Source organism: Triturus cristatus, chromosome 5_1, assembly GCF_964204655.1.
Source record: "Triturus cristatus chromosome 5_1, aTriCri1.1, whole genome shotgun sequence".
In the NCBI taxonomy this organism is placed as follows: Eukaryota; Metazoa; Chordata; class Amphibia; order Caudata; family Salamandridae; genus Triturus; species Triturus cristatus.
Genome location: NC_140587.1, coordinates 126,851,467 through 126,876,344, shown reverse-complemented (window position 1 = coordinate 126,876,344; position 24,878 = coordinate 126,851,467). Strand labels below are relative to the sequence as shown.

Here is a 24,878-nt window from a genome sequence, read left to right as displayed (position 1 = left end):
CGTATTTCCCTGATGGAGCAGAATATGCCATAAAGACTTGAGTCTTTTGCACACCCAATGTCCACCAGGCACAGGATCTTCTGTTGCACACTTGTCTTTGCAGCTGAAGAGGAATAATGCTGTGCGATGCCCTAAATACTGTTTTGTTTTTCAAAAAGCCCCCTTTAAAAATGTACTAAGCATGTGATATGTTTTTGACAACAGATTTGAAAAATGCACTCGTGTGATATCTCTAGGTAGGGATGCCTCCTCACTGTGCTATTGTTACCTCTTGCTATTCTGTGGAGACTACTGCAGTGATTGAAGGCCATGGGGACTGTTTGCAGTGGCATGGTCCTCGCCTTTTCAACCACTGATATGACTGTCAGAGGAAGAAGTCAGGAGAAGTTAGAAAAGAGATCTTTTGACACAGAAGTATTAATTAGACATAAAACAAAGAAACACAAGCTCATTCTTGTTTGCCATTCACGTTTAATCAACAGTTGTCCTGGACATGACATGTCATTTGCCTTGCAGTGTTATGTGAACAAATGAATGGAAAAAGGCACTTAACCTAATACCACAAGTTTTCAGACAACGGACACAGCATCATTAATTTTTTTTAAAAAACATTCTTTTTGCCACAGCTGGAAGAGCAAGATTCTGGAGCCTTGTTCGAAAGCCACAAAAATGTGAAGGTTTTACATCCAGATATCATGCAGCTCCAGCAAAAGAATGTTATTTCACTGGAAGTCTTTGAAGATAGGGTAAGAATGGAAACAGTACATGGATAGGTGAACACGGTTTAAGGAGCAGGAGGGAATAAGGCAGAAGTCATAAAAAGGAGACAAGAGCACTTCAATGCAGTAGTTTGTAGCTTGGGAACATTCCATCCAACTGATTGTGAAGCTTTAAGAATATTCTCCAGCCTGAAAGATTCCTTGTGACCCTCGGCGGATTCCTCTCAATTGCGCTTGATGGTCCCGAGTGTGACAGCAGACCCCCTGGGATCAGGGATCTTGCATCCTTAGGTTGGGAGACATGGAGTAGTTCAGCTTGTGGTCCATACAGACTGCCTCTAAGCCCATCAGACAGTCTCCTGAGCCATCCGATATTCATAGACACTGCCCCTCTCTGCGAAGGGCCTTTCAGACTGCTTCTGTGCAGCTGCAGGCTCCCTGCTTTCATCGGAACCATCACTTTTTCCAAAACCACCTCCTCCAGGCGTCTGCAGACGGAATGTGTCCTAATTAGAGAGAAAGATGGGAGAGAGACAATAGAAAGTAAATAAGGACACCCCCCCCCCCTCACACACCCAGACGGCTCAGGGAAGAGGAGACTATCTTTGCAGTATTTATCATATTCATGATTTTGATAGGATACTAAAATCTCTCTATTTTAGCAGATGAAGATTAAAATAGTCACACATAATGTTTCATCAGCTAGGGCATGCTTCCAAGAGATCCTTAAGTTCAGAATAAATCATGTTTGAGCTGCACCTCAAAACAATTTTGAAATGATTTCTGGCTTTGCATCTTTTTAATAACATATTCATTTCAAGTAAAAGAAAAACCTGACTGAGAAGATTTGGCAACAAACAATCCATTTTAATTTGCCTTGAAATCTACACGTGCAACCAATGTCTTCAACATGAAGTAAATAACTACTGATAGACTCAGCTTAAACATTTTTACAACACATAGTTACTAAGTAGAACAACAGACAAGATGGAATATGTGTGAGTGTATGTGAAAACTCTCCAACTGTCGTACTTTAATATTCGGGACCGCGTAGGGGACAGGGCCCTACCCCTGTCTATCTTGGTATTAGCAAACCGCAAATGGTAAATGCGGTATGTACAAGTGCTTTATATATCGTTCTAGCTATAAATGCACTGTGTACACGTTATTCTGCTTCACTACGCGGGTTCCATTTTGGAAGCAGTGGCCATCTTGTCATTGCCCTCACATAGGCTATAATGGAGTAAATACGGGCCTCACAGTACATGGGCTTCTCCTCTGACTTCTCTGTGACCTGGGCAGCTGGCTCTGCTGCCCCAGGTCAAACCGGTCTCACGAGCTCCCCTTCCTCCGTCCACCTGTGATTAGCATCAGGGCTTGACCCATCATAAAACCCTTTCATTCTACACAATCCTCCGGCTAATCTCTTTCACACCTGCTTGTTCCTGCTTTATGACTTGTTTCCCAAAACAGGAGATGCTCGTGTTTATTGGGGGGTCTATTGACATCAAATGTGGGATCTGAACCTCACTGTGTAAATCATTGTGGGCTGGCCGAACTGGAATGTGGGATGGTCATCATGACTCTGCTTTTTTCGTTTGTAATGTATACCTTTATATGACCATATCGTAAACCAAGGAATGTGTGCCTGAAGCATGATATTTTGTATTTAAGGAGAAGCCCGTTCCTATGATTTTCGGCAGTCTCCTGAGAACATACACGCTGTTGTACTTCTAGGATACCTGTAATTGGTCTGCAGCCAATAAATGAATCTTTGACTTCACCCAGAAGACTCTGTGTTTCTGTAGGTCTGGAACAGGGTGAACCCAGAAGTCATAGGGTGTGTGTCCCTGCACCGCTGGGTCTAAAATACCCAGTACTTCAGTTTGGCGCCCAACTCGGGACGATTTCAGCGGTACCAGTCCAAGCCAGAGGTTCGTGAGGAGCTTCGTGTGGAAATTCCGGAGGAAGGCCGCCACTTCATCGACCCCTGCATGTCGACGTGGTCCGAAAGTCTTTTCTGCGAGGTTCTCCGCGTCCCGACGGCTACGAAGGACTGCTGCCCTGATTAATCGACCTGTTTTGGACCCTTGACGAATTTGAGAGAGCGAAACAATCGAGAGAGTCTTCTGGTGACGCCATCGATCAGCAATATTCAGTTAAGTATAAGTGGAGCGTCTCCCATTTGTTCTGGTATCCTTCGGGATCGTTTGAATTGGTACTTTGGAGTTTGCAAACGCCAAAACCAGAGGACTCGTGTATTCACGAGAATATCGTAATCGATAATCCTTTGACGTTTGGATCTAGACTAGTGAGCGAAGATGCCTGGTTCTGGAATATTTGGTAGATTATTCTGTTTGGGTTGTGGAAAAGATTTCCAGCTAGAGGAATCATGTCCGGTTCCTCCGGTTGGAACTCCAACTTATGAGCTCTATGTAAAACATGGCGTAGGCCCCATTGCATATAACGAAGTGTGGATCCACTACACTAGGAAAGACGGTGTTTTAAAATGGCCCCAAAATGGTAGTTTTGATACCGATATTTTAGATAATTTGGAAATTAAATTGTTTAAGAAGAAAGCCCGGCCGGCGATGTTTGACTCTTTCCGCTTATGGCGAAAGGAAGCCAAACAAAAGGAAATTAAGCTAGCGAAAAAGAATAAGAGAGAGAAAGGTATGACAGTAATGCAAGCAGCTGTACAATTTAAAGACAATGAGGAGGAGCAGATGAGTGAGCAATTGCACAGGCAGCGCAAGTTAGGGATTGACAAATGTTACCCAGCTTTACCACATTCTAAGCAGAATGAGTTAGAAGAAAAGGAGAAAGATCCCCTGATGTCACATTTGTTGAGTTCGCCACCCCCGTATGCTCAAAATGCCACGGCACCTCCCCAGCTTGTGAATATGCCACCTCCAGTGAATATATTGCAAGCCTTGCCGCAACCGCCAGCTGCTTTGCAGCCGGCTCTTATCCATGTAGCGCAGCCCTCTCAAGGGCCGCCAGTTGTGCTTCCAACTGCCCCCGCACTTCCTGCGACTTTGCCTAATACAGCAGCTGCCTCTTCTGACACTCTTCCTTGCACCACTCCAGTACCTGTTTCTACATCCTCTTTTCTCCCCTCTGTTTATCCCCCTGTTTTCGCCTCAGCTTCTCCTTCAGCGCGACAGCGCTTAGCTAATGTGGTTACTACATTAATGTCGCCTCTCTTTGATTCGTCTGGTGCGACTCCTGGTTTACAGCGTAAGCAACTGCGCAGTCAATTGCCTAACCCTGATGAGAAAAAGGTAATAGACAGCATGGCGCGTAGATGGATTGTTTTCCCTTCATTGTATGATGTGGAATCAGTTGTCAACGTTTTCCATCAATGGGATGCCCCAAAACAGAGATATGTGTTTGAGAAAATGTGCGAAATTCTCTGTGAAGAATTGGAGGATAGTGGTAAAAATCCGAGCCCGCAGGAATTGTGTAGAGTGAGGTTTGATTTTGGAACTGGTATAATTGTGGACCGCGAAGTAGATAAAGCAGTTGCGGTTGTATTGTCCTTCAGGAATGATGATTGTCAACAGTCATTGTTTGAACAAGATGTCCTTGTGGGGAAAAAGGTAAAAGCGCGACAATACCCCATGAGAGAAGTTCCCCCGGTATGGAAGGAAGCAGTTGCAGCTGGTGCCGGTATCGCCGCTGTGCCAGCGCATTTCCAGCGTGTTTGGGTGCATGTTCCATGGAAGCGCTCTGAGGTGTTAGCACTTAAGCAGTCCTTACCTGATCCCCGTAAAAACCCAGCAGGTTATTATAAAGAGTTGTCACAGACGGCAGGGTCATGCGTTATGAATCTGGCCGACATAGACATGTTGTTTGGTAATGTAGTTCCACAGCCTCTATGGGGATCAATCCGTAATGTAGGCCACGATGCAGAACTAGGGGATACATGAGCTAACATTATTGCTGCTGATGCTAGACAAACTGGTGGCGCGAAACCAGAACCTTTAGTAGCTGAACTGCCTGGTAGAATCATCACGTATATGAAGACAATAATGCCTGCGATGCGCGTAAATTGGGACAAGCTATCTGCATGTAGGCAGAAGAAAGATGAGACAGTGTCAGACTTCTTTACTAGGTTTGAAGAAACGTTTATTGATCACAGTGGGCAAGATATGAGTACTGAGGGTGGCCAACGGTTGTTTGTGGATAAGTTTGTGCAGAATTTACTTCCTGACCTGTGTAAAAAGTTGAAAGACTCAGAGAGTTCTTGGGCTGTTTCTTCTTCAGCGCAAATACTGGCTACTGCACAGTATTATGAAAATAGAGATAAAGATGAGAAAGATAGAACAGAGAAGAAAACGAAGGAATTAAAGACAAAGGTCCTTTTACAGCAGGCCTATCCGCCACGTGGAGGTCAGAATAATTATAGGCAACCCCAAGGTGTCTATCACCAACCCCAACAGTTTCAGAACAATCAGCAAATGAACGGGTATTATCAACCACGTGTCCCTGTAGGTCCCAACCAATGTTCATACTGCAAAGAGGAAGGTCATTATAAATATAGTTGCCCTAAATTAATGCAGCGGAACGGTAATGCGTATGGCGCAAGAGGTAGGGGTGGTCAGCAAGCTCCTAGAGGCAGAGGGCGTGGAAATGCTCCCCAGAACGCGCGTCCTCTGCCGCCTCAAAGTACCATCAATAGCTTTGATCAGCAAGCTAACGCGACTAGTAATACGGCCCAGTATTATAATAATGATTATTATGCAGAGGATGGTGATGCAGAAAGTAATGATTACTAGGACAGCCATAGACAGAGAGAGGGAGTTGTTTCAGTGCCAGTGGATCAGAGTGGACCGTATGTTGAGGTAACTACAGCAAATGTAACGGAGCCTTTTCTGCTAGACACTGGTGCTGCAAAGAGTTCAATCATGCATTCAAAACTCCCTGGCGCACCTTTGTCTGGCGATATAAATGTTTCAGTAGGTTTTTCTGGCGCCCCAGTTAGGAACCCGATTTCTAGTCCCATGTCACTTTCTGTTGGACCTTGCGAGCTGAAAGCACCCCTGATTCTGACAACAGGTTGTGGTGAGAATTTACTGGGATTAGATTTGTTGAAAAGATTGCACGCTACACTGTATTGTTCTCCTTCAGGAGTACAACTTACATTAGGCAAGAAAGTGATTTCCCCAATGTATTTGTCTAAAAATACAATGCCACCTGAATTATCATCCCTTCCGGATGCCCTTTGGGCTACTGGTCCCAATGATGTGGGCCTCTTGGAGATACCACCATATGTGGTGACTTTAAAGGCTAATGTCAGACTGCCACGTATTCCCCAGTACAAGATCTCTAATGAAGGGCAGAAAGCATTGTTAGACATTGTCAGCGACTTGATTAATAAGGGTGTGATTGAGGAGACAAGAGGCAACGTTTGCAATAGTCCGATTTTACCTGTCTTAAAACGAACGGACCCTTCACAGCCACCTGTCTACAGATTTGTGATTGATCTTAGAGAGGTTAATAAGATTGTTGTGCCACAGTTTCCGGTTGTCCCTGATATAACTGCCTTGTTAACGATGATTCCAGCCTCTGCTGCATGGTTTTCAGTGATTGATTTAAAGAATGCTTTCTTTAGCATCCCAATTGCAGAAGAGAGCAGAGACATTTTTGGTTTTAGTCTGGGGGGCCGAAGCTTCCGCTTCAAACGCGCTCCCCAGGGCTACTGTGAAAGTCCATCAATATACAGTCAAGCTTTGAAAGCGCAGCTTGATGCACTTGTTTTACCTAGTGGCGCTATCCTGATTCAGTACGTGGACGATTTACTAATTGCCGCGGATACTGAGAAGATCTGTAAAGAAGCCACATTGTCACTGTTGCGCCATTTATCCGCTTTCCATCACAAGGTGTCTCTCTCTAAGCTGCAATATTGTCGACAAGAAGTGACCTACTTAGGTCATCTCTTATCGAAGGAGGGAAGGAAACTGACCCCGAAAGAATTCAAGCCATTGCACAGTTGAGTGTGCCAAAAACACAGAGAGAAGTGCGTGCTTTCTTGGGCATCACTTCATACTGTAGGCATTGGATACCAAGTTTTTCCTTGCTGGCAAAACCTTTAGTAGCCTTAACATGCAAAGACACACCGAATCCTATCCCATGGTCTGAAGAGTGCCAGAAAAGTTTTGTGGAATTGCGCAATGCATTATGTTCAGCACCTGTGTTGGGCACTCCTGACTACAGCAAGCCTTTTACATTGTATGTTCACGAGAAAGATGGTTGTGCGTTGTCAGTGTTAACACAGCCTTTTGGCGACAGACCGCGCCCATGCGCATATTTTTCATCAACCTTGGACCCTGTAGCGAGGGCATTGCCAAGCTGTCTGAGAGCGACAGCTGCTGCAGCAATGTCTATCCGACAATCTGCTGGTTTGGTAATGGACAACACATTGATTGTTATGGTTCCACACGCAGTAGACACATTATTGAATAGAACCAAGACACAACACTTGACTAGTGCGCGATTATCAGGCTATGAGCTCACACTGTTAGCAAATCACATACACATAAAGAGATGCAATACGCTGAATCCAGCTACATTATTGCCAGTCCCAGCAGACTCAGATGAGATTGAGCAACATGACTGTCTGTTCAGAACAGAAGAAGAGACGAAAGGGAGAGTAGATCTAAAAGATACTCCCCTGACTGAGTGTGATGGCACTTTATGGGTGGATGGTTCATGTTTCAAACTCCCTAATGGTGACACGACTGCTGCATATGCTATCACAACTTTACACACGGTCGTGGAAACTGCACGAGTGCCACATAATTCGGCCCAAGCAGCAGAATTAATCGCCCTCACGAGAGCGTGTGTGTTATCTGAAGGAATGAGAGTGAATATATACACAGATAGCCAGTACGCTTTTGGCGTGGCTCATAATTTTGGGCGACTGTGGAAGGAGCGTGGGTTCCTGACGTCGCATGGAGCTAAAATTCAGAATGGCAAGTTGGTGAATGATCTCCTTGAGTCACTGACCCTACCGTTGCAAGTTGCGATCATGAAATGCAGTGCGCACAGGAAAGTCACAGATGATGTTGGACGTGGGAATGCGTTTGCTGATGAGACCGCGAAAGAAACAGCACAGAGTGTGAAGACTAGAATGTATGTTGCAGGCCCCGCAAGATGGGTTAATGATGTGGGAATGTGTGAGAACACAATAGAGAGTGTGAAGTCGCTTCAAGCTGAAGCCACAGAGGAAGAGTTAAGCAAGTGGAGAGAAAGTATGGGTAAGTTGGATGAGAATGGTTGTTGGATTGATCTGACAGAACATAAGCGATGGTTGTTGCCTGATGCATATGTGCTTCCAGTGGTTACTATGGCACATGGAATGGCACATATCAGTACGAAAGGTATATGCAAGTTGTTGGCTCCAGTATGGCAGAATGCTGGGATTCCCAAGTGTGCAGAGAATGTGGTCAAGAATTGCATGGTATGCTTGAAGTACAACCCTGGTAGGGGAACCCCAACTCCAGCTGGTCACTTTGCACCCCCATCATGTCCATTCGAAGTTTTGCAGCTGGACTTTATTCACATGGAAAGATGCAACAACCTGAAATATGTACTGGTGGTTGTTTGTGCTTTCTCAAAATGGATAGAGGCTTATCCTCTGAAAGATAACACTGCCCTATCCACAGCCAAAGCCCTTGTGAAGGAATTTTTCCCTAGGTTTGGGATGCCAAGAATGGTGTGGTGTGATAATGGAAGTGAGTTCGTGGGTAAAGTGATGAAGAATGTATGTGAAGGTTTAGGCATAAAGCAGAAGTTCCATGCTGCAAATCACCCCCAATCAGCTGGATTAGTAGAACGCTACAATGGAGCCTTAAAGCTCAAGCTGGCCAAAATTCAGGCGAGCACCGGTCTTAAATGGCCTGACGCTCTGCCTTTAGCACTCCTGTCCACCAGAATGACCATACACTCACGAGTGGGACTTAGCCCTTACGAGGTCGTCTTTGGCCGTCCGGCCAACGTATGGGGTGTACCGAGGCCTACGAAGTTTAGTGAGATTGAACATCCAGTACTACTCGATTACCTGTATGATTTGACTGTTAAACTGCGTGTTTTGCACCAACAGGTACATGATACTCTTCCCCAAGCTTCTGAACCTCCTGGACACCCTATCAACCCTGGCTCGTGGGTCCTGATCCGAAATTTCCAGCGTAAGAGCAACGACGAGCCTCGCTGGATCGGCCCTCACCTTGTACTTCTGTCGACAAGGTCAGCGGTGCGAGTAAAAGGGAAGAAACACTGGATCCATGATACCCACTGCAAAGTAGTCCCTTTGCCTCTGCCATATGACCAGTGGGTCAAGGAGGGTATCGCTGACTCTGAGACAGACACTGTGCCTCGTTTTGTACCATTCAGTGACGCACGCATAAGAGACACAGTTTCAAACCAAGAGAGTGACAATATTCTGCAGGAAGCTGTGCCACCATCAAATCGACTGGACACCACTGAGCCTGAACTTTTGTTTCCAGACCAAACAGCACCTGGCCGTCTCCGCTATAATTTGAGACCAAGGCCCATGGACAAATAAAGATTTCCTCACTATTTCCTTTTTGACATTTTTGCTCTCCCATCTGAAGGACTTTCTTGATTTTTGTTTTTCGAACCACCATCCGGGTTCTGCCGCAGGGTCGCGGTGCCAAGACTTTGGGGTACAGGCCGAAGACGCTAGGTCAACGGTTCTGGTTGGTCTAGGGCGTTTCCCTGGACTGACAGGCGTACTCCTTAGCAGAAGAAACTCATCCGCCGCGAGCGGCCCGAGTAGAGGATGGAGTTTTTTAAGATGGAGAGACCGATTGAGGAAATGAACTTTAACGCAAGGATGTGTAAAATTGTAAAAAGTAAATGTTTTGTATTTTTGTGCCTTTTTACACTGTGTAGCATAATGATGTTTATCGTAGGATTTGTGTTTTTCTCCGCTCAAAAGCCCATTACACCCACTGAACAGCCTATACCTCTTTCTACCGCCTCCTCGCACTCCTTTCACCCTTTGCCTGAGCACGAACAGACCAGACGATCAGAGTTTGTAAATAACTCGTTTATCCAGCTCTTGCATCAGCACCAACTGGTAATGAATACGACCAATTGTTGGGTGTGTGGGTTAATGCCACATACCATTAACAAGGGTATTCCTTATTTAGTGCTGCCATATAGTTACAATGGATCGTCATGGGCATTCCAGACCATGTTTCTCTATGCTCTAGATACGTACTCCCCTCGCCAACCGCGTTCCATCAGACCTATCACCAATAATAAGGCTTTGATAAAAGGAGTTGCCGATATGAGTAGGGATATTGATGCATACTCATCCATTCCCAAAGAAGAGCTGAGACCTTATGTAGGATGGAACGCGACGGGGTATAGTATTAGTCTGGGTGAAAGACAGCGAAAAATCTCATCCCCAATCTGGGTCGTACCCCACATGGGTCGGTTCTGCTTACAAGGTAATGGTCAGAATCCTAGAGCTCAACTGGGAAGAAGTGACTGTACTGAAACGTACACTTTCCCGTCACAGTTTTCCCCTGCGTTTTTGGCTGCCAAGGGCACATATTTCATCTGTAATGATCGAGCATATACATGGTTGCCCCCTGATTTCTCGGGCACATGTTATATTGCGAACTTGCTACCGCCAACATTTACTGCCGCCTCCGACTATCACAAGACCAGAGTTGTGAGAGGCGTGATTAGTAAGGAGGACACTGCGGGTCAGGAAGCGGGAGACTTCTTCTTGGGTTTCCTGCCGTTTTGGGGACCTATGGTCAATAGTAGGAACCTGAGACAGCTGACTCGTGTGGTTGAATCCACTGTCAATGTAACGGCTGGTGCCCTTGGTAATCTGACAGCTGAGCTCCAAGCGGATCGCCTTATGACTTTGCAGAACCGCATGGTTCTAGACGTTATTCTTGCAGACCGCGGTGGGGTATGCAAGGTCATCCAATCCAGTTGCTGCATTTTCATACCAGATAATGCTCCAACAGTGTATCAAGCCATCTCCAAACTCCATAAAATATCTGAATCCATACACGTGGATAAGGGAGACTGGTCACTGGTGGGGTGGTTCTGGGAATTGATATCCACCTGGGGTTGGAAAGTTCTAATGGTCATTGGAATGATCTTAGCCATTCTTTTCCTGTTCTGTCTGTGCATACAGTGTGCTCCTGCGATATGTGGCCTCTGTGCTACCTTATGTGTAAGGAAACCTGTATCGAGGGACGAGCTAAGTAATAGAATGATGCTACAGCAACATCTCCATGATTTCGTGAACATCGACCTGGACTCGGATTAAGATGAGTATAGTGATTGCCTATGTAAGGGCAAAAGGAGGGTCTGTCGTACTTTAATATTCGGGACCGCGTAGGGGACAGGGCCCTACCCCTGTCTATCTTGGTATTAGCAAACCGCAAATGGTAAATGCGGTATGTACAAGTGCTTTATATATCGTTCTAGCTATAAATGCACTGTGTACACGTTATTCTGCTTCACTACGCGGGTTCCATTTTGGAAGCAGTGGCCATCTTGTCATTGCCCTCACATAGGCTATAATGGAGTAAATACGGGCCTCACAGTACATGGGCTTCTCCTCTGACTTCTCTGTGACCTGGGCAGCTGGCTCTGCTGCCCCAGGTCAAACCGGTCTCACGAGCTCCCCTTCCTCCGTCCACCTGTGATTAGCATCAGGGCTTGACCCATCATAAAACCCTTTCATTCTACACAATCCTCCGGCTAATCTCTTTCACACCTGCTTGTTCCTGCTTTATGACTTGTTTCCCAAAACAGGAGATGCTCGTGTTTATTGGGGGGTCTATTGACATCAAATTTGGGATCTGAACCTTACTGTGTAAATCATTGTGGGCTGGCCGAACTGGAATGTGGGATGGTCATCCTGACTCTGCTTTTTTCGTTTGTAATGTATACCTTTATATGGCCATATCGTAAACCAAGGAATGTGTGCCTGAAGCATGATATTTTGTATTTAAGGAGAAGCCCGTTCCTATGATTTTCAGCAGTCTCCTGAGAACATACACGCTGTTGTACTTCTAGGATACCTGTAATTGGTCTGCAGCCAATAAATGAATCTTTGACTTCACCCAGAAGACTCTGTGTTTCTGTAGGTCTGGAACAGGGTGAACCCAGAAGTCATAGGGTGTGTGTCCCTGCACCGCTGGGTCTAAAATACCCAGTACTTCACAACACCGCTAGATGTGGTGCACAGTTTGCAGAAAAACATGTTACTTACCTTTGGTAACCATCTCTCTGGTAGATACTCTATCTAACCACAGATTCTTTAGTTTGTGAATATTCCCCAGGCGTTAGACTGGATCCAGAAACTTTTCAGTAGTACCTCTGTCCACCAGTAGGTGATGTCGTTCTTCTCCACACCGATGCCATTCCTTGCTGCAAGAGACGTGTCGAACCACATATAAGCTCCAACCACGCGTGCTGACATCAGTTGCTTTCTAGGCTGTCCCTGTCCTCAGATGTAAAGCCCAGCTGCAAATTGGTATGACCAGTGTGCAGATCTCAAGATAGGGACATTTTTAGATGGAAAAAGTTTCAGTTACAGAACAGGAGGTGAGAGGGTTTGTGAGGAACCTGTGGTTAGAATATCCACCAGAATGATTGTTACCAAAGTTAAGTACTTTGTGCTTTTAAAGGATACATCTAACTGCAGATTCCTCACCTTGTGAATAGATTCCAAAGCAGTACCTCCCAAGGTGGTTGGTCTGTGATCTAGCTTAGACCAAAACATCTTGTAGGGCTGAGCTGGAAAAAAGCCCCTTTCGACGGACCGGACTATCGAGGCTTTAGTGCTCAATGAACATGTGTACTGAAGCGCACATGGCTGCCTGACACATGACCAGGACAGGCACGCTGCCTGCTAACGCAGTGGAAGCAGCTTTTGATCTTGTGAAATGAGCCCACAAGCCTTTTGGATCTGCTTTTTACACCAGTGCATAGCACATCTTTATGCAAAGAACAATACATCTGGAAATGGGACATTTGTGCACTGTTTTACCCTTCTTTGCTCTGGAAAACCCTACAAAGATCTAAACATCCAGTTGGTGTTCCTTGGCAAGATTGATATAGAAACTTTAGGGTCCAAATGATGGAGTTTTTCTTCCTCCCTCGAGAGATGAGGTGGAGCATAAACAAACCAGAAGGGTTAAAGCATGACCAACATGAAAAGCAGCGCCTACTTTTGGTAGGAAAGCAGCTCAGGTCATTAAAACCAACTTGTCAGGGAAGAAGGTGAAGTAAGATTGATTTAGCCAGAGCCAGAAGCTCACCCAAATGTCTAGCTGATATTATGGTGGCAAGTCAGAAGTCTTAAAGGACAACTGAGCAATGGCTCAAAAGTGGTGCACATCAAAAAATTTGATGAATAAGTTCAAGAACCCACTAGGGTATTACAAAGGGTTTTGGCGGAAACAAATCTTGCAAATCTTTCCAAAACCTCACCACAGCTAATAATTTAACAAAGGCTGGCAACTGCAAGAAGTTCGAAAGAGCCATAAGAAGCCCTTAACAGTGCCCAAAGCAAGTCCTTGCCAGGTTAAGAGCAGAACAAACAGCAACTTCAGGCAATTTTGCCTGTAAAGGTTCAATTTGTCGTGTGCCGCACCAATCCACAAATGCGCCCAATGGGTGGCGTATATTGATTTAGTGGAGGACACCTCACGTCCAAGATGAGATCGACAATCGTGGGGTGGATATCGAAGGAAGTCAATTGTCACCACTCAGTCTCCAAGGACTAAGATGCAAAGTGTGCAGGCCTGAGTGGGTGAAGCACCCTGCACTGCTGTTGTGACAGAAGATCCTCCCGAAGCGGGAGCTTCATTGGAGGACAGATGCCCAGGCATTCTGGGCACCACGCTCTCTTGACCCAATCCAGTGCCACTAGGGTGACTTGGGCCCGGTCGTTCCTGATCCGTTTCAGAATTCGGGGCAGGAGAGGCAATGGTGGGAAGGCATACAGGAGTCCTGAGCTCCATTCTAGATGGAAGGCATCTCTGAGCAAGAGCGGCTTTAGAAACACCAAAAAGACTGAGCCAGGGTTATCCCCATTGTTAGAAGGCAGCCTGTGCCACCTTTGGATGTAACTGTCAGTCGTGATCCACTTGGTGCCCGCAACTGAGTTTGTTTGCCCTGGTGTGTAAAGACTCCACCAGGTGGTTTACCACCAGGGAAATCCCTTGGTGGTTCAGTCACTTTCAGAGGTGCAAGGCCTCTTGGAACAGGGTCCAGGACCTTATCCTACCTTGCTTGTTCCAGTAGCAGCTGATGTGGTGTTGTATGTGAGCATCTGCACCAGTTTCCTTTGATGGTGGGCAGGAGTGGCTTCAACCCTTAGCAAATTGATCTCAACTCCAACAAATAGATTGAATGCCAGTGACCAGAGTCCTCTGATCTCCACCTCTCCCAGGTGGCCTTCCCAACCCTGTAGTAATGCATCTGTGACCACGTCAGCTCTGGGTGGTGTAAAGAGAGGGACCTGTAACGGACCCAATCTCGTTCCAGTATCTACCACTGCAGATATTTTGCAGTCTCCACCGAAATCTGTATACAATATGACAGATTGTCTGAGGGATTGCCAAGAGGTTGTGCGCCGGGTGGGCCCAGGCACAACTTCGGTCTAGATCGAGGTTGTGTTGGATTCAGTTTAGAGTCTGATAGGAATATAGGTTGTACATCCTCATCCCTCATCGATGACATTTGTATTGGAGTCAACACAAACAGGACTGGTGCAATGGTTGGGCCAGTGCCGAAGCGGGCGCCGAAGACAGTGCTGGACCCAATGTGGATCAAAGGGGCTCACATGGTGCTGATGGCGAACCCGCTGGCAGAAACCGACTGGAGGCCCCTGCTGTGCCTTGGGCCCAATGCATGCCAGAGGAAGCCGGAAAGTGCAGAAGATCCACAGCATAACCTTCCTGATGGCTTCTAATGTGACCAACGGACCTGGAAAGTCAGGGCACATCGCGACTAGAGATGCAATCTTCTCTGATGGAGACTGGAAGCGAGACAGGGAGGCATGCTAATGCCCTCACACCCTCTCGGGTGTGTGGCAAAAAGAGGCCATTGCCAGCTTGGATGTCTTATGTTTTTTCTTTGACTTAACCGAAGACTTCGATTAACACAAGTGCGTGCCACGGAAATGACTTCCAAAGCAGAAAACTGACCTTCCTTTTGACTACGACTGGTCACAGCACAAAGCTTCTCGAGCTTGGAGACAGAGTTTGGCTCCACGTTCCAGTATAGCCTTCTTGTTCATATAGGAGCAGTAACGACAGGCCCAGGAGCCGTGGTTGGACCCCAGGCACCACAAATAGACTTTGTGTGGGTGCATCACTTTGAGCCTTGTTGTTTTAGGGGTGGTGACATTTCCCTTGGACACTGGATTCATTTTGTTGAAAAATCAGGTGAAAGACCAGGGAGAAACTCTGGATCTGCGTCTGAATGCATGGAAAGAAAGGAAATGATGTCAGCGCACAAGGGTGGTGCTTATATGCAGATTTGCATGTCCCTTCCAGAGTGGATTGACATTGGCATGGAACCGTATCATGCCACCTACCGGAGCACAGAGGTATTTAATGATAAGTTTCCTGATCCAGTTTGCAGAGGGGAATATTCACAAGGTGAGGAACCTGCAGTTAGAAGTATCCATTCATAAGTACACAGGTAACTCAAGATCGAGTTTCTCAACAAGGGAGCGATGGTCAATGGCCAGATCATTGATGACAAAAGAAATTTCTGTGGCATAAAACATTTCGAGGACCCTCAAGCAACTCTGTTTTTTTACCAAACACAAACTGGCTTTGGTCCCAGACACAGCACCGAGATTGCCCTTTTGGCAGTAGTGGAAGAGGCCAAAAAGAGATTGGAGCTAGGGGCAACAGTGGTTACTATACTCCAGGATCTCAGTGTGGCCGTTGACACTGTTGACCCCCGCAAACTTCTGGACAGGGTAAGGCAGGTGTCACTGGGAAAGCCTTGGACTGGGTTGGTTCCTTTCTACAGGGAGTACATTTCAGGTTTCAACCATTACTGGACCTGGTAGTGCCTTTTGGGATGTCTATATTCACCTACGTGGATGAAACAAGCTGGTATTCTCACTGACGTCTGTTTCTGATCTGCCCTCAGTTAATCTCTGTTTTTGTTGGGATCAGTTAGGCAGCTGGATGAATCAATCCCGGCTCAAGCTCAATGGAACGAAAACAGATCTAATGATTTTTGGGAATATCTCTCCCGCTCGATACCACCTGGACTGGCCAGTTTCCCTAGGCACCCCCACCACCTGACCCCAGATAATAAGTTAACTATATAAAGTTTGGGGATATGGATTGATGATACTCTGACGGGCCGGGAAACAGTCATGCGAACTTGGCATCTTCTCCACCCAGGCTGCATTACAGCCTGGGCAGGGAACATTCCCAGGGTCCCATTCCCCATCTGAGCGCCGAACCATGGCACTCAGACCAATCACAACATTGCATTGCAGAGCTGTGATTGGCTTAAGGGAGCCTGGGAGCCTGAGTTCTTCCTGCTACAGACTTCAGGAAGAAGATGATGAGTACGGAGGAGAGGCGGCGGCGGCCGTACAAAAGTAAGTGATATTTTTTGGTCCTTTTCATTCACCCCTAATTTTCCCCACCAGCCCTCCCCGCCCACCACCCCTGTCCAGTAGCAGCCACTTCTGCCCCCACTGCCTCGGCTAATATGGCATTATTAATATCATTTCTGATGGATATCTCTGCAGTTTTAACATTACTGAGGGGATTAACAGAATCGGCGGAAAGGTGAAAAGAAACGGTTACAAACAACCAATCAAAAGGGCATTCCCTTGCGACCCCATTTTTGTCAGCCTGGACGCAAAGTCTCTGCATTTTTAGCGTCTGAGGAAGTCTGATTGATGATTCGTTGTCCCTTTGATGTGCACCATTGTTAGAGTCAGGTCCCTGGCTACGGCCCAGTGCAAGATTATTTGTACTTCCATGGAAAGAGGACTCGATGTGGTGCCTCCTGTGGTGCCTCTTTATCTATTCACATACTGCATGGTGGTGGCATTGTTTGTTTGAATTTGAATCGATGAAATAAGCTACTTTCCTTTAAAATATTTCCATTAAATTAAGTTACATTGTATGTTAAATTATACTTATCTTTGGTGACGTAGTTGAAATGGGATCCCCTGCCGACCGTTGGAGCAGGGCCGTGGGCGTGCTTTTGCGGTTTGCATCTAAGTTGGGCCGGAAACCAGTAAAAGAACTACTAACTCTCTATAGCGCTAAATGCCTTGTCACCATCACTGACGAGGCAGGGGCATGGGGGAACACCAAATTTCATAAGCTCCAAGTAGTATCGAGGAACTTAATTGTAAGACTTCTCATGAAATGAAATGACGAATTTCTAAAGCGCGACATGATCCGAAAGTATTTCTGCGCTAAAACATTAGAAAACACTTGGTCCCAGAGAAATGCTACTGGTAGAGCCAGGTTTTTAAGCGCTTGATGAATTTGAGCAGATTATGTTCATTTTCCAGTGAGGTGGGAAAGGAGTTCCAAAGTTTAGTGGTAGGATAGGAGAAGCTTTTGCCTCCCCATTTTGCTCTTGAGATCTCGGGGCTGGCGAGATTGCCACTCCTGGCAGATCTTAGTGGTCTTCCTGGGATGTAGGGTTTAGGAGTTGGGATAGTTGTAGTGGGCCTTTGCCGTGTATTGCCTTAAATGTGATGAGCAGGGCTTTGAACTGAATGCGCTTGTTAATAGGCAGCCAGTGTAGTTCTGTGGGAGCCTTGGAAGCTGAGGCAAGATGAGGAAGCCCAAGCAGAACTTTAGCAGCGGCGTTTTGGGTAGTCTGCAATTTTTGTAGACTACGTTTGCTTGCACTGGTCAGTAGGGCGTTGCAGTAATCTAGTCTGGAACCAATCAAGGCTGTGACTACTGTTTTCCTGAGCTCAAACGGGATGAGCGGCAATATCTTCCTTAAGATTTTGAGGATGAAAAAGCAGGTTGCAGTTGTTTGGTTAATCTGGGGCTCAAAGGAGTGTGTTACATTTCTGTCATTGCTGTTTTAATTATATATTGCCCTTTTAATTGGATTGTGTATTTTCAATTATGGCACATGTCTCACAGTTACAGTGACATCACTTGGAATGTCACTACCTTGGATGTTGGTTGAACTACTGCTGTGGAAGTACTGTGCTCTGCTTATACTAAACTGGATCTATTTAATTACTTGGATTCTCAGCATTTGATTTGGAACTTTACACTGGCGACGAGGATGGGAGTGTGTGAGCACTATAGTAAATTCATACAAAATTTCGCTTCCAAGATGGAACCCCTAAGAGAGCTAACAAGGAAAAATTGTGAATTTGTTTGGGGAAAAAGGCAACAAGAAGCTTTTGAAAATATTAAGACAGAAATGATTACTGCTCCCACTCTTAAACCATATTGTGTTGGAAAAACATGTGTACTTACCGTTGATGCCAGTTTATACGGACTTGGTTGTGTGTTGTCCCAATGTGCTGGGAAAGATGAATGGAATGTGGCGTTCGCCTCTCGGACGTTAAATGAAACAGAAAGACGTTATGCAGTGATTGAGAGAGAATTACTAGCATGTGTCTGGGGGGTAGAACACTTTAGGAACTACATCTGGGGCGCATGATTTATTTTGAAAACTGACCATAATAGCTAGGTTAATGTCGAGGCTGCAGGAGTATACCTTTTCTGTTGAATACGTTCCGGGAAAAGTTAATGTCACTGCTGACTGTTTGTCACGCCTTCCATGTGATGCATGTGATAATACAGATGCGGAGGAAATTGTTGCTAGCATTCCTGAAGTTTTGTCAGGAAGATTCAGTACTATTACAGAGGAAGTATGGATAAGGGCCATGAGTGACGATAATCTTTTACAGCAAGTTGTTAAGTATAACAAGTTTGGTTGGCCTTCCAAGAAAGACATTACTGATGAGTTATTCCCGTATTGGAAGGTTTCGGACGAGATTTTTGTAGAAAATGATTTCATTTTTAGACAAGGGAAGTGTATTCCACCAGTATCGTTGCGTGATTCAATTTTGTCATTGAGTCATGAAAGCCATTTAGGAATGTCTTCAATGAAAAGGCTTATAAGGTCGATATTTTGGTGGCCCAGTATAGACAGATTTGTTGATAGGATGGTGAGAGAGTGTCCGGACTGTATGTACAGTGAGAAATCTCTCAAGTGCAATGCTGCTCCTCTTATTCCTGTTAAGTGGCCTGATCATCCATGGCAAAAGCTTGGAATAGACATTGCTGGTCCATTTAATTTTTTACCACAGGATTGCAGATTCGCATTAGTAATGGTTGATTACCACTCTAAATGGCCAGAGGTGAAGTTAGCTCCACATGTTACTACTAGTAGTGTTGTTCTTTTCCTAAAGGAAGTGTTTGCCAGAGAAGGGAGTCCTGAAGTTCTCATATCAGATAATGGAGTACAGTTTAAGTCTCATGAGATGTTGGAATTTTTAAAGTTCCATAATATTCGTCATGTTACCACATCTCTTTATGAACCTCAAGGGAATGGTCAGGTAGAAAGGTTTAATAGAGTTCTCAAGCAGGATATTATTTGGGCACGTAATTTTGGTACTGATTGGAAGGACAAATTGAGGGAGAAGTTATGGTTGTACCGTATAACTCCACATTCGACAACAGAAGTTTCACCTTTTTGTTTACTTAGAGGTAGGGAACCTGCATCAAAACTATGTCCTTGGTGGTTTAAGAAGATTGTTAGAGTTCAATCCTCTGGATTAGACAAGGAAATCTTAGCAAGTAGAATTGATGAAAAACAACAGAAAAGTAAAAATCTGTATGACCTTCGCATGAGAGTTAAGATACCACAATTTGTTGTTGGGGAATTTGTAAGGATACGCAAACCTAGTATTCTTCCTAAAGGTTGTGATAAATACAGTAGACCTGTAAAAATTGTTAAAGTCAATCGCAATAGCGTTGTCACTCAAGATGGTCAAGTTTGACGTGTTTCCAAATGTACCATGTTCCATTCTAAATGATTTTAAGGGGGAAAGTGGGTTACATTCCTGTCATTGCTGTTTTAATTATATATTGCCCTTTTAATTGGGTTGTGTATTATCAATTATGGCACATGTCTCACAGTTACAGTGACATCACTTGGAATGTCACTACCTTGGATGTTGGTTGAACTACTGCTGTGGAAGTACTGTGCTCTGCTTACATTACACTGGATCTATTTAATTACTTGGATTCTCAGCATTTGATTTGGAACTTTACAGAGAGCTTGGTATAAAACAGAACTCCCAGGTTCTTAACTTTCTCAACTGGTACCGGGAGAGGGCCCATGTGACTTGGCCGCCAACTGTCTGACCACACAATGGGTGTGTTGCCAAAAAGCATGACCTCTGTTTTTAAGGTGTTGAGCTTAAGACAATTTGTCTGCATCCAGTTCCGAATCTGATTTATACAGTCTTTGAACCGAGATGCTGTGTCAGTGTGCGAACTGTTAATAGACACTAAGATTTGCGTGTCGTCTGCATAAGACACCAGCGTAAATCCAAACGTTTTTCTTAATTTGACCAGTGGAGTGACATATAGATTGAAGAGAGTGAGGCTCAGCGACGAGCCCTGAGGCACTCCACAAGGCAATGTAAGACTGTGTCCTATTAGACAGGAAGGATTTGCTTTATCTCTTATTCCCAGTGTGGCAAGACAATCGACCAGCACGTCATGATTGACAGTGTTGAATGTCGCTGATTAGGGCAGCACCTCCACCTTTGTCGAGGGTTATTCTGAGTTCCTCCGTGGCTGTGATTAGGGCTAGTTACGTACTGTGGTGGGCCCGGAAACCAAATTGTGAGTGGTCTAGGATATTGCCTTCCAAGAGGAAGGTGGACAATTCCTCATTAAGATATTTTTCAATGATTTTGGCTGGGAACGGTATCCTGGAGATCGGTCTGTAATTGGATGGGTCCTCTGGGTCCAATTTTGGCTTTTTCAAAAGAGGCAAAATAGATGCTTTTTTCCCATTCAGTAGGGAAGGCTCCTGAGGAAATCATGGTGTTAAAGATGGGCCAAAGGACCGGTCCCACGATTTCTGGGACTATATGCACTATTTTAGGGGGACAGGGATCAGAGGGTTTACCTGATTTTACTTGGGAGATCAGCTCAATAGTGCGATCAAGAGTGATCGATGAAAATGAGGATAGTATGGCGATGGGAGGACTGGCAATGTTGATTTAGTGGGATGTGTTTGCACTGGGATTCTTATCTGTTAGTGCAGATGACTTAGCTTGGGGGATAAAGCTGTCAAAGACTTGGTTGACTTTAGATTGAAAAGCATTAGCTAACCTGTTGCAGAATTGCTGGCTATTACCCTGGCTTTGAATTTCAGGGAGCAAACAGTTTTTACACACAGCCCTTAGACGCTTCAATACTTTCTTTGATGAAGTCTGATTTGGCTTTAACATTGAGCTGTTTGTAGATTTGCATAGCCAGTTTATATTCTGATTTTATTTGATCATTGCCGGCTAGTCTCCATTTCCTTTCTAGTTTTCTGCAAGTCTGTTTTTGCTCTTTAAGTGATTTATTAAACCAGGGCTCGGAGCCCCTGGTTGGGTACTGAGTGGTTAGGGGAGCCAATTCATGTCCCGCATGGTTTATCCAGGAGTGATAATTTGATACTGCCTCATCAAGGTTTACTGAGGTAGAATTATGTGAGCCTAGTAGTATCTTGCTAAGTTTGTCTTTCTGAATTTTATGCCATGGTCGAAAGCTAAAAGTTTCCCTGGACAGGCCTGTGGACTTCTTAAGAGGTGTGGTGATTTTTAAACAGCACTGCTCTGTGATCTGACCAGATAAGTGGTATTGTTTTAATCCAAAGAAGGTTAGGATGGTCAGTAATGATTCCATCCAAGCAGTGCCCTGCCGAGTGGGTCGCTTCCATTACTAGTTGATTGAGCCCTACACTGCTCATATAGTCTAGGAGGGCCTCTGTATCTGTGGAGTTTTCAAGGTGAAAGTTAAAATCGCCAAGGAGGGTATAATTGGGTAGCTTTGCTTTGGGTTCTAAGAGCTGTCCAATGGAGTTTAAAAAGTTGGCCTTGGCTGATGGTGGGCGGTAGACAAGAGAGCCGTTAAAAGTGTTGCGGTCATCAAGTTTAATTTTAAAACTGGCTACTTTTCCTTCAGTGAAGTCTGAGAGGTGTTGAACTTAGTTTTGAGAGTATTTCTTGCTATAAGTGCGATACACCCCGCCCCCTTCTTTTCCCGATTCTGTCTGTCCTGTAAATATTAAAGCTATCACGGAGGGCTCCCAAGAGGTCGGGTTCAGATGAGGGCTCGGCCAAGGTTTCTGTTATAAAGGCTACGTCAATGGCCTGTTCCTCCATGAAATTGTGAAATTCCAGGGCATTTTTGATAAGAGATCTTGTCTTGATTAGTAAGCAATAGGTTGTTTTCTGATTATTGTTCAAATCTATTTGCTTGGTAAGCCTGCGCCTTACTTGAGATATAGGGAGGCAGGAGAGCACAGTGGTGCAATAGGGGCATGCTGTTTCTCTTTGGATCCGGCACGGATCATGGGGAGTGCTCAGGTGGCATTTACCTGTGCTTTTAAGGTGCAGAAGGGCTTCCCTGGAGCTAATTGTGCCGTTGTGTGAAAAACCGGCATTATGGCTGCCGCTGCGCACGGATCGTGCGTGGACGGGTGCAGAGGGGCTTGCCTTTGGCGCGCCCGCTGCACATCCGCTGCAGCATATGGCTGATATGGAGCCGAGAATGCCTGAGAACTAGAGCGCTAGCCGTCGACTACCGGACCGGATGTGAGGGCGGAATCAGGTATTGTCAGTGGAATGAAGTCACGATCTCCGCTCATGGAACCAAAAAGAGCCTCCACAATACACTGCCATGCAGAATTGAGCCTAGAGTTTATAGAGGGCCGTATTGGCCTTGTCCCATTGTGTTTATGGGCCAAGATCTGTATCTCAAGAGACATTATTATGGATTGCCTTGCAGCTCACAGTGTTGAGAAGATCCATTGGCTTCACTATCTGAGAGACAGGTTGCATGAGATAGGCCTAGGTCACCTCCATGGAAACCCCGATAATATGCCCTCAAACGCCAAAGACAATATCAAACTGGAGTCCTCTCTCAAGGGTAACATGTGTAATAGTCACTGGTCATGCAATCCTGGAGCTTCCCCCCCTTGTTTAGGCCACCCCATAGTTTCACTTCTCCAAATCAGAGTTTCTCACAAGGTTCCGGTTAGGCACTGTACACTTTTTGGTAGCTTTCCCTCGTCATGGAGGGTGGCCGAACAAGCTCACGCAATGCCCATGTGAGAATTCATCTAAGCAAAGCATGCTGCACTTTGTACTATTTTGTGCACTTCACAAGTCAGTGAGAGCTAGATTTCTGCTCACATTACTGAGAAAGCTTCATCCATATATGTATAGTGACGGTCCCAGTTATCTGCACTCACTGGCTTCTACTGATATTTGTATTGTGGTAGCAAATTGTATCAGGCGCGCTGCTGTGATCAATAAGCGATACGAGTAAAACCTGCAGAAGATTGCTAGGCAATGGAACCGTCAAGTCATGCTGTCTTTCTGTTAAAGGGGGAGCATGCTAGAATAAACTGGTAATGGGCCCACTCGCAGCGTCCATGAAGCCCTAATCTTAATCTTTTAATTCTTCCCGTACAAGGTACTCAATGATCACTTTTTAGATAAGGAATATGCTACTTACCAGTATGCATCTGTTCTTGGCATGTAGAGCTGCAGATCTACACACTTGTGCATAGATCGCCATCTGGTGTTTAGCCGGATGTTTGCAGTTGTTTTTCCTCTTGGAAAGTCTTTGGAAGTCACGAGGTCGGTGACTCCTCCTTTGGATCGTATTGCGCATGGGCTTCGGCTCCATCTTCAGATTGTTTTTCGCCAGCAGGGAAAGATGGAGCGTAGTAATAACAGTGAAGATGCCCATGTGTGTTGTATCTAAATAAGATACACTGGAACAGATAAAGGTAGACGGGGAGGCGGGTGGGCGTGTGTAGATCTGCAGCTCTACATGCCAAGAACAGATGCATACTGGTAAATAGCATATTCCGTTCGAGGCATATGAGCTGCAGATTACACACTTGTGCATAGATTATATAGCAGTACCCATCCTTAGCAGCGACCACCCGTATCTGTTGCAGTGGTTTGAAATAATGTTCTTAGTACAGCCTGGCCCACACTAGCCTGTTGCTTAGTTTGCACATCTACACAATAGTGTTTAGTGAAAGTGTGCGGTGTTGACCATGTAGCTGCTCTGCAGATATCATCTAATGGGATGTTCCCTAAAAATGCCATTGAAGCCCCTATTTTACGTGTAAAGTGGGCTTTAGGGGGAACGGATAGCGTTCGGTTTGCTTTGTGGTAGCAAATCTGAATGCATTTGACAATCTGTTGGACTTGGCCCTTCTGGCAAGTTCACCCCTAGAACTTTTTGCAGTATCCTAGCCTTTTTCCTGTGTTGTACTAGTGGTTTTAGGCCTGTAGGCGCTTTCACACTGTGTCCCAGTGGAAAGCGCGTGCGCTCTGTGTATGGTATGGTGAGACTGACCTACCCTCCCATAGGAATGCATGGGGGAATGTATGTGTCCCTGGTAGTTCCTGATGCGTGGGGAGTGCAGGTGCGAGTTTGGTATGTGCGGACTCGTGTGATGAAATGCTGCGCGATGATGTGTGCGGCGTCAATGTACCTAGTGTGGAAGTGCCACTTCTAGAAGTGGGCATTTCTGTGTGCAGTGTGAGGTAAGTGCCTTGTCTGGCGATTGGCTGGTTGAGGTCATGTGACGGGCTCCCCAGAGTCAGGAGGAGTCACCCAGTGGTGAATGGGGAGATCAGCAGCTAGATGGGTGGGAGGAGTACACGTGGGACCTGAATAGGGCTGGGCTTTCCCCACACCATGCTGGCTCCGCCCCCTGTGGTGCGACTGATGACCCTGGCCTGCTCTGTGAATAGGGAGAGGGGCTGAGCAAAACAAAGTGCTCAGGAACCAGTTGCATCTGGTTCGCCCCTTCCATGCACCTTGAAACAAAGGTGATTTGTGTATAAAAAGGGGCTGTGTCCAC

General features: G+C 45.6%; 1 protein-coding gene across 5 annotated transcripts in view; it reads right to left on the bottom strand.

The window, feature by feature from the left end:
• Positions 1 to 451: 451 nt before the first annotated feature.
• The window catches only part of OPLAH (5-oxoprolinase, ATP-hydrolysing), a 443,349-nt gene continuing 418,922 nt past the window's right edge, over positions 452 to 24,878 (bottom strand). For all 5 annotated transcript variants that reach the window (XM_085604553.1, XM_085604550.1, XM_085604552.1 and 2 more), the window contains exon 27: positions 452 to 1,225. In XM_085604553.1, the coding sequence (XP_085460679.1) occupies positions 1,067 to 1,225 (159 nt within the window). In that variant the 3' untranslated portion in view covers positions 452 to 1,066. The remainder of the gene's footprint in view (positions 1,226 to 24,878) is intronic.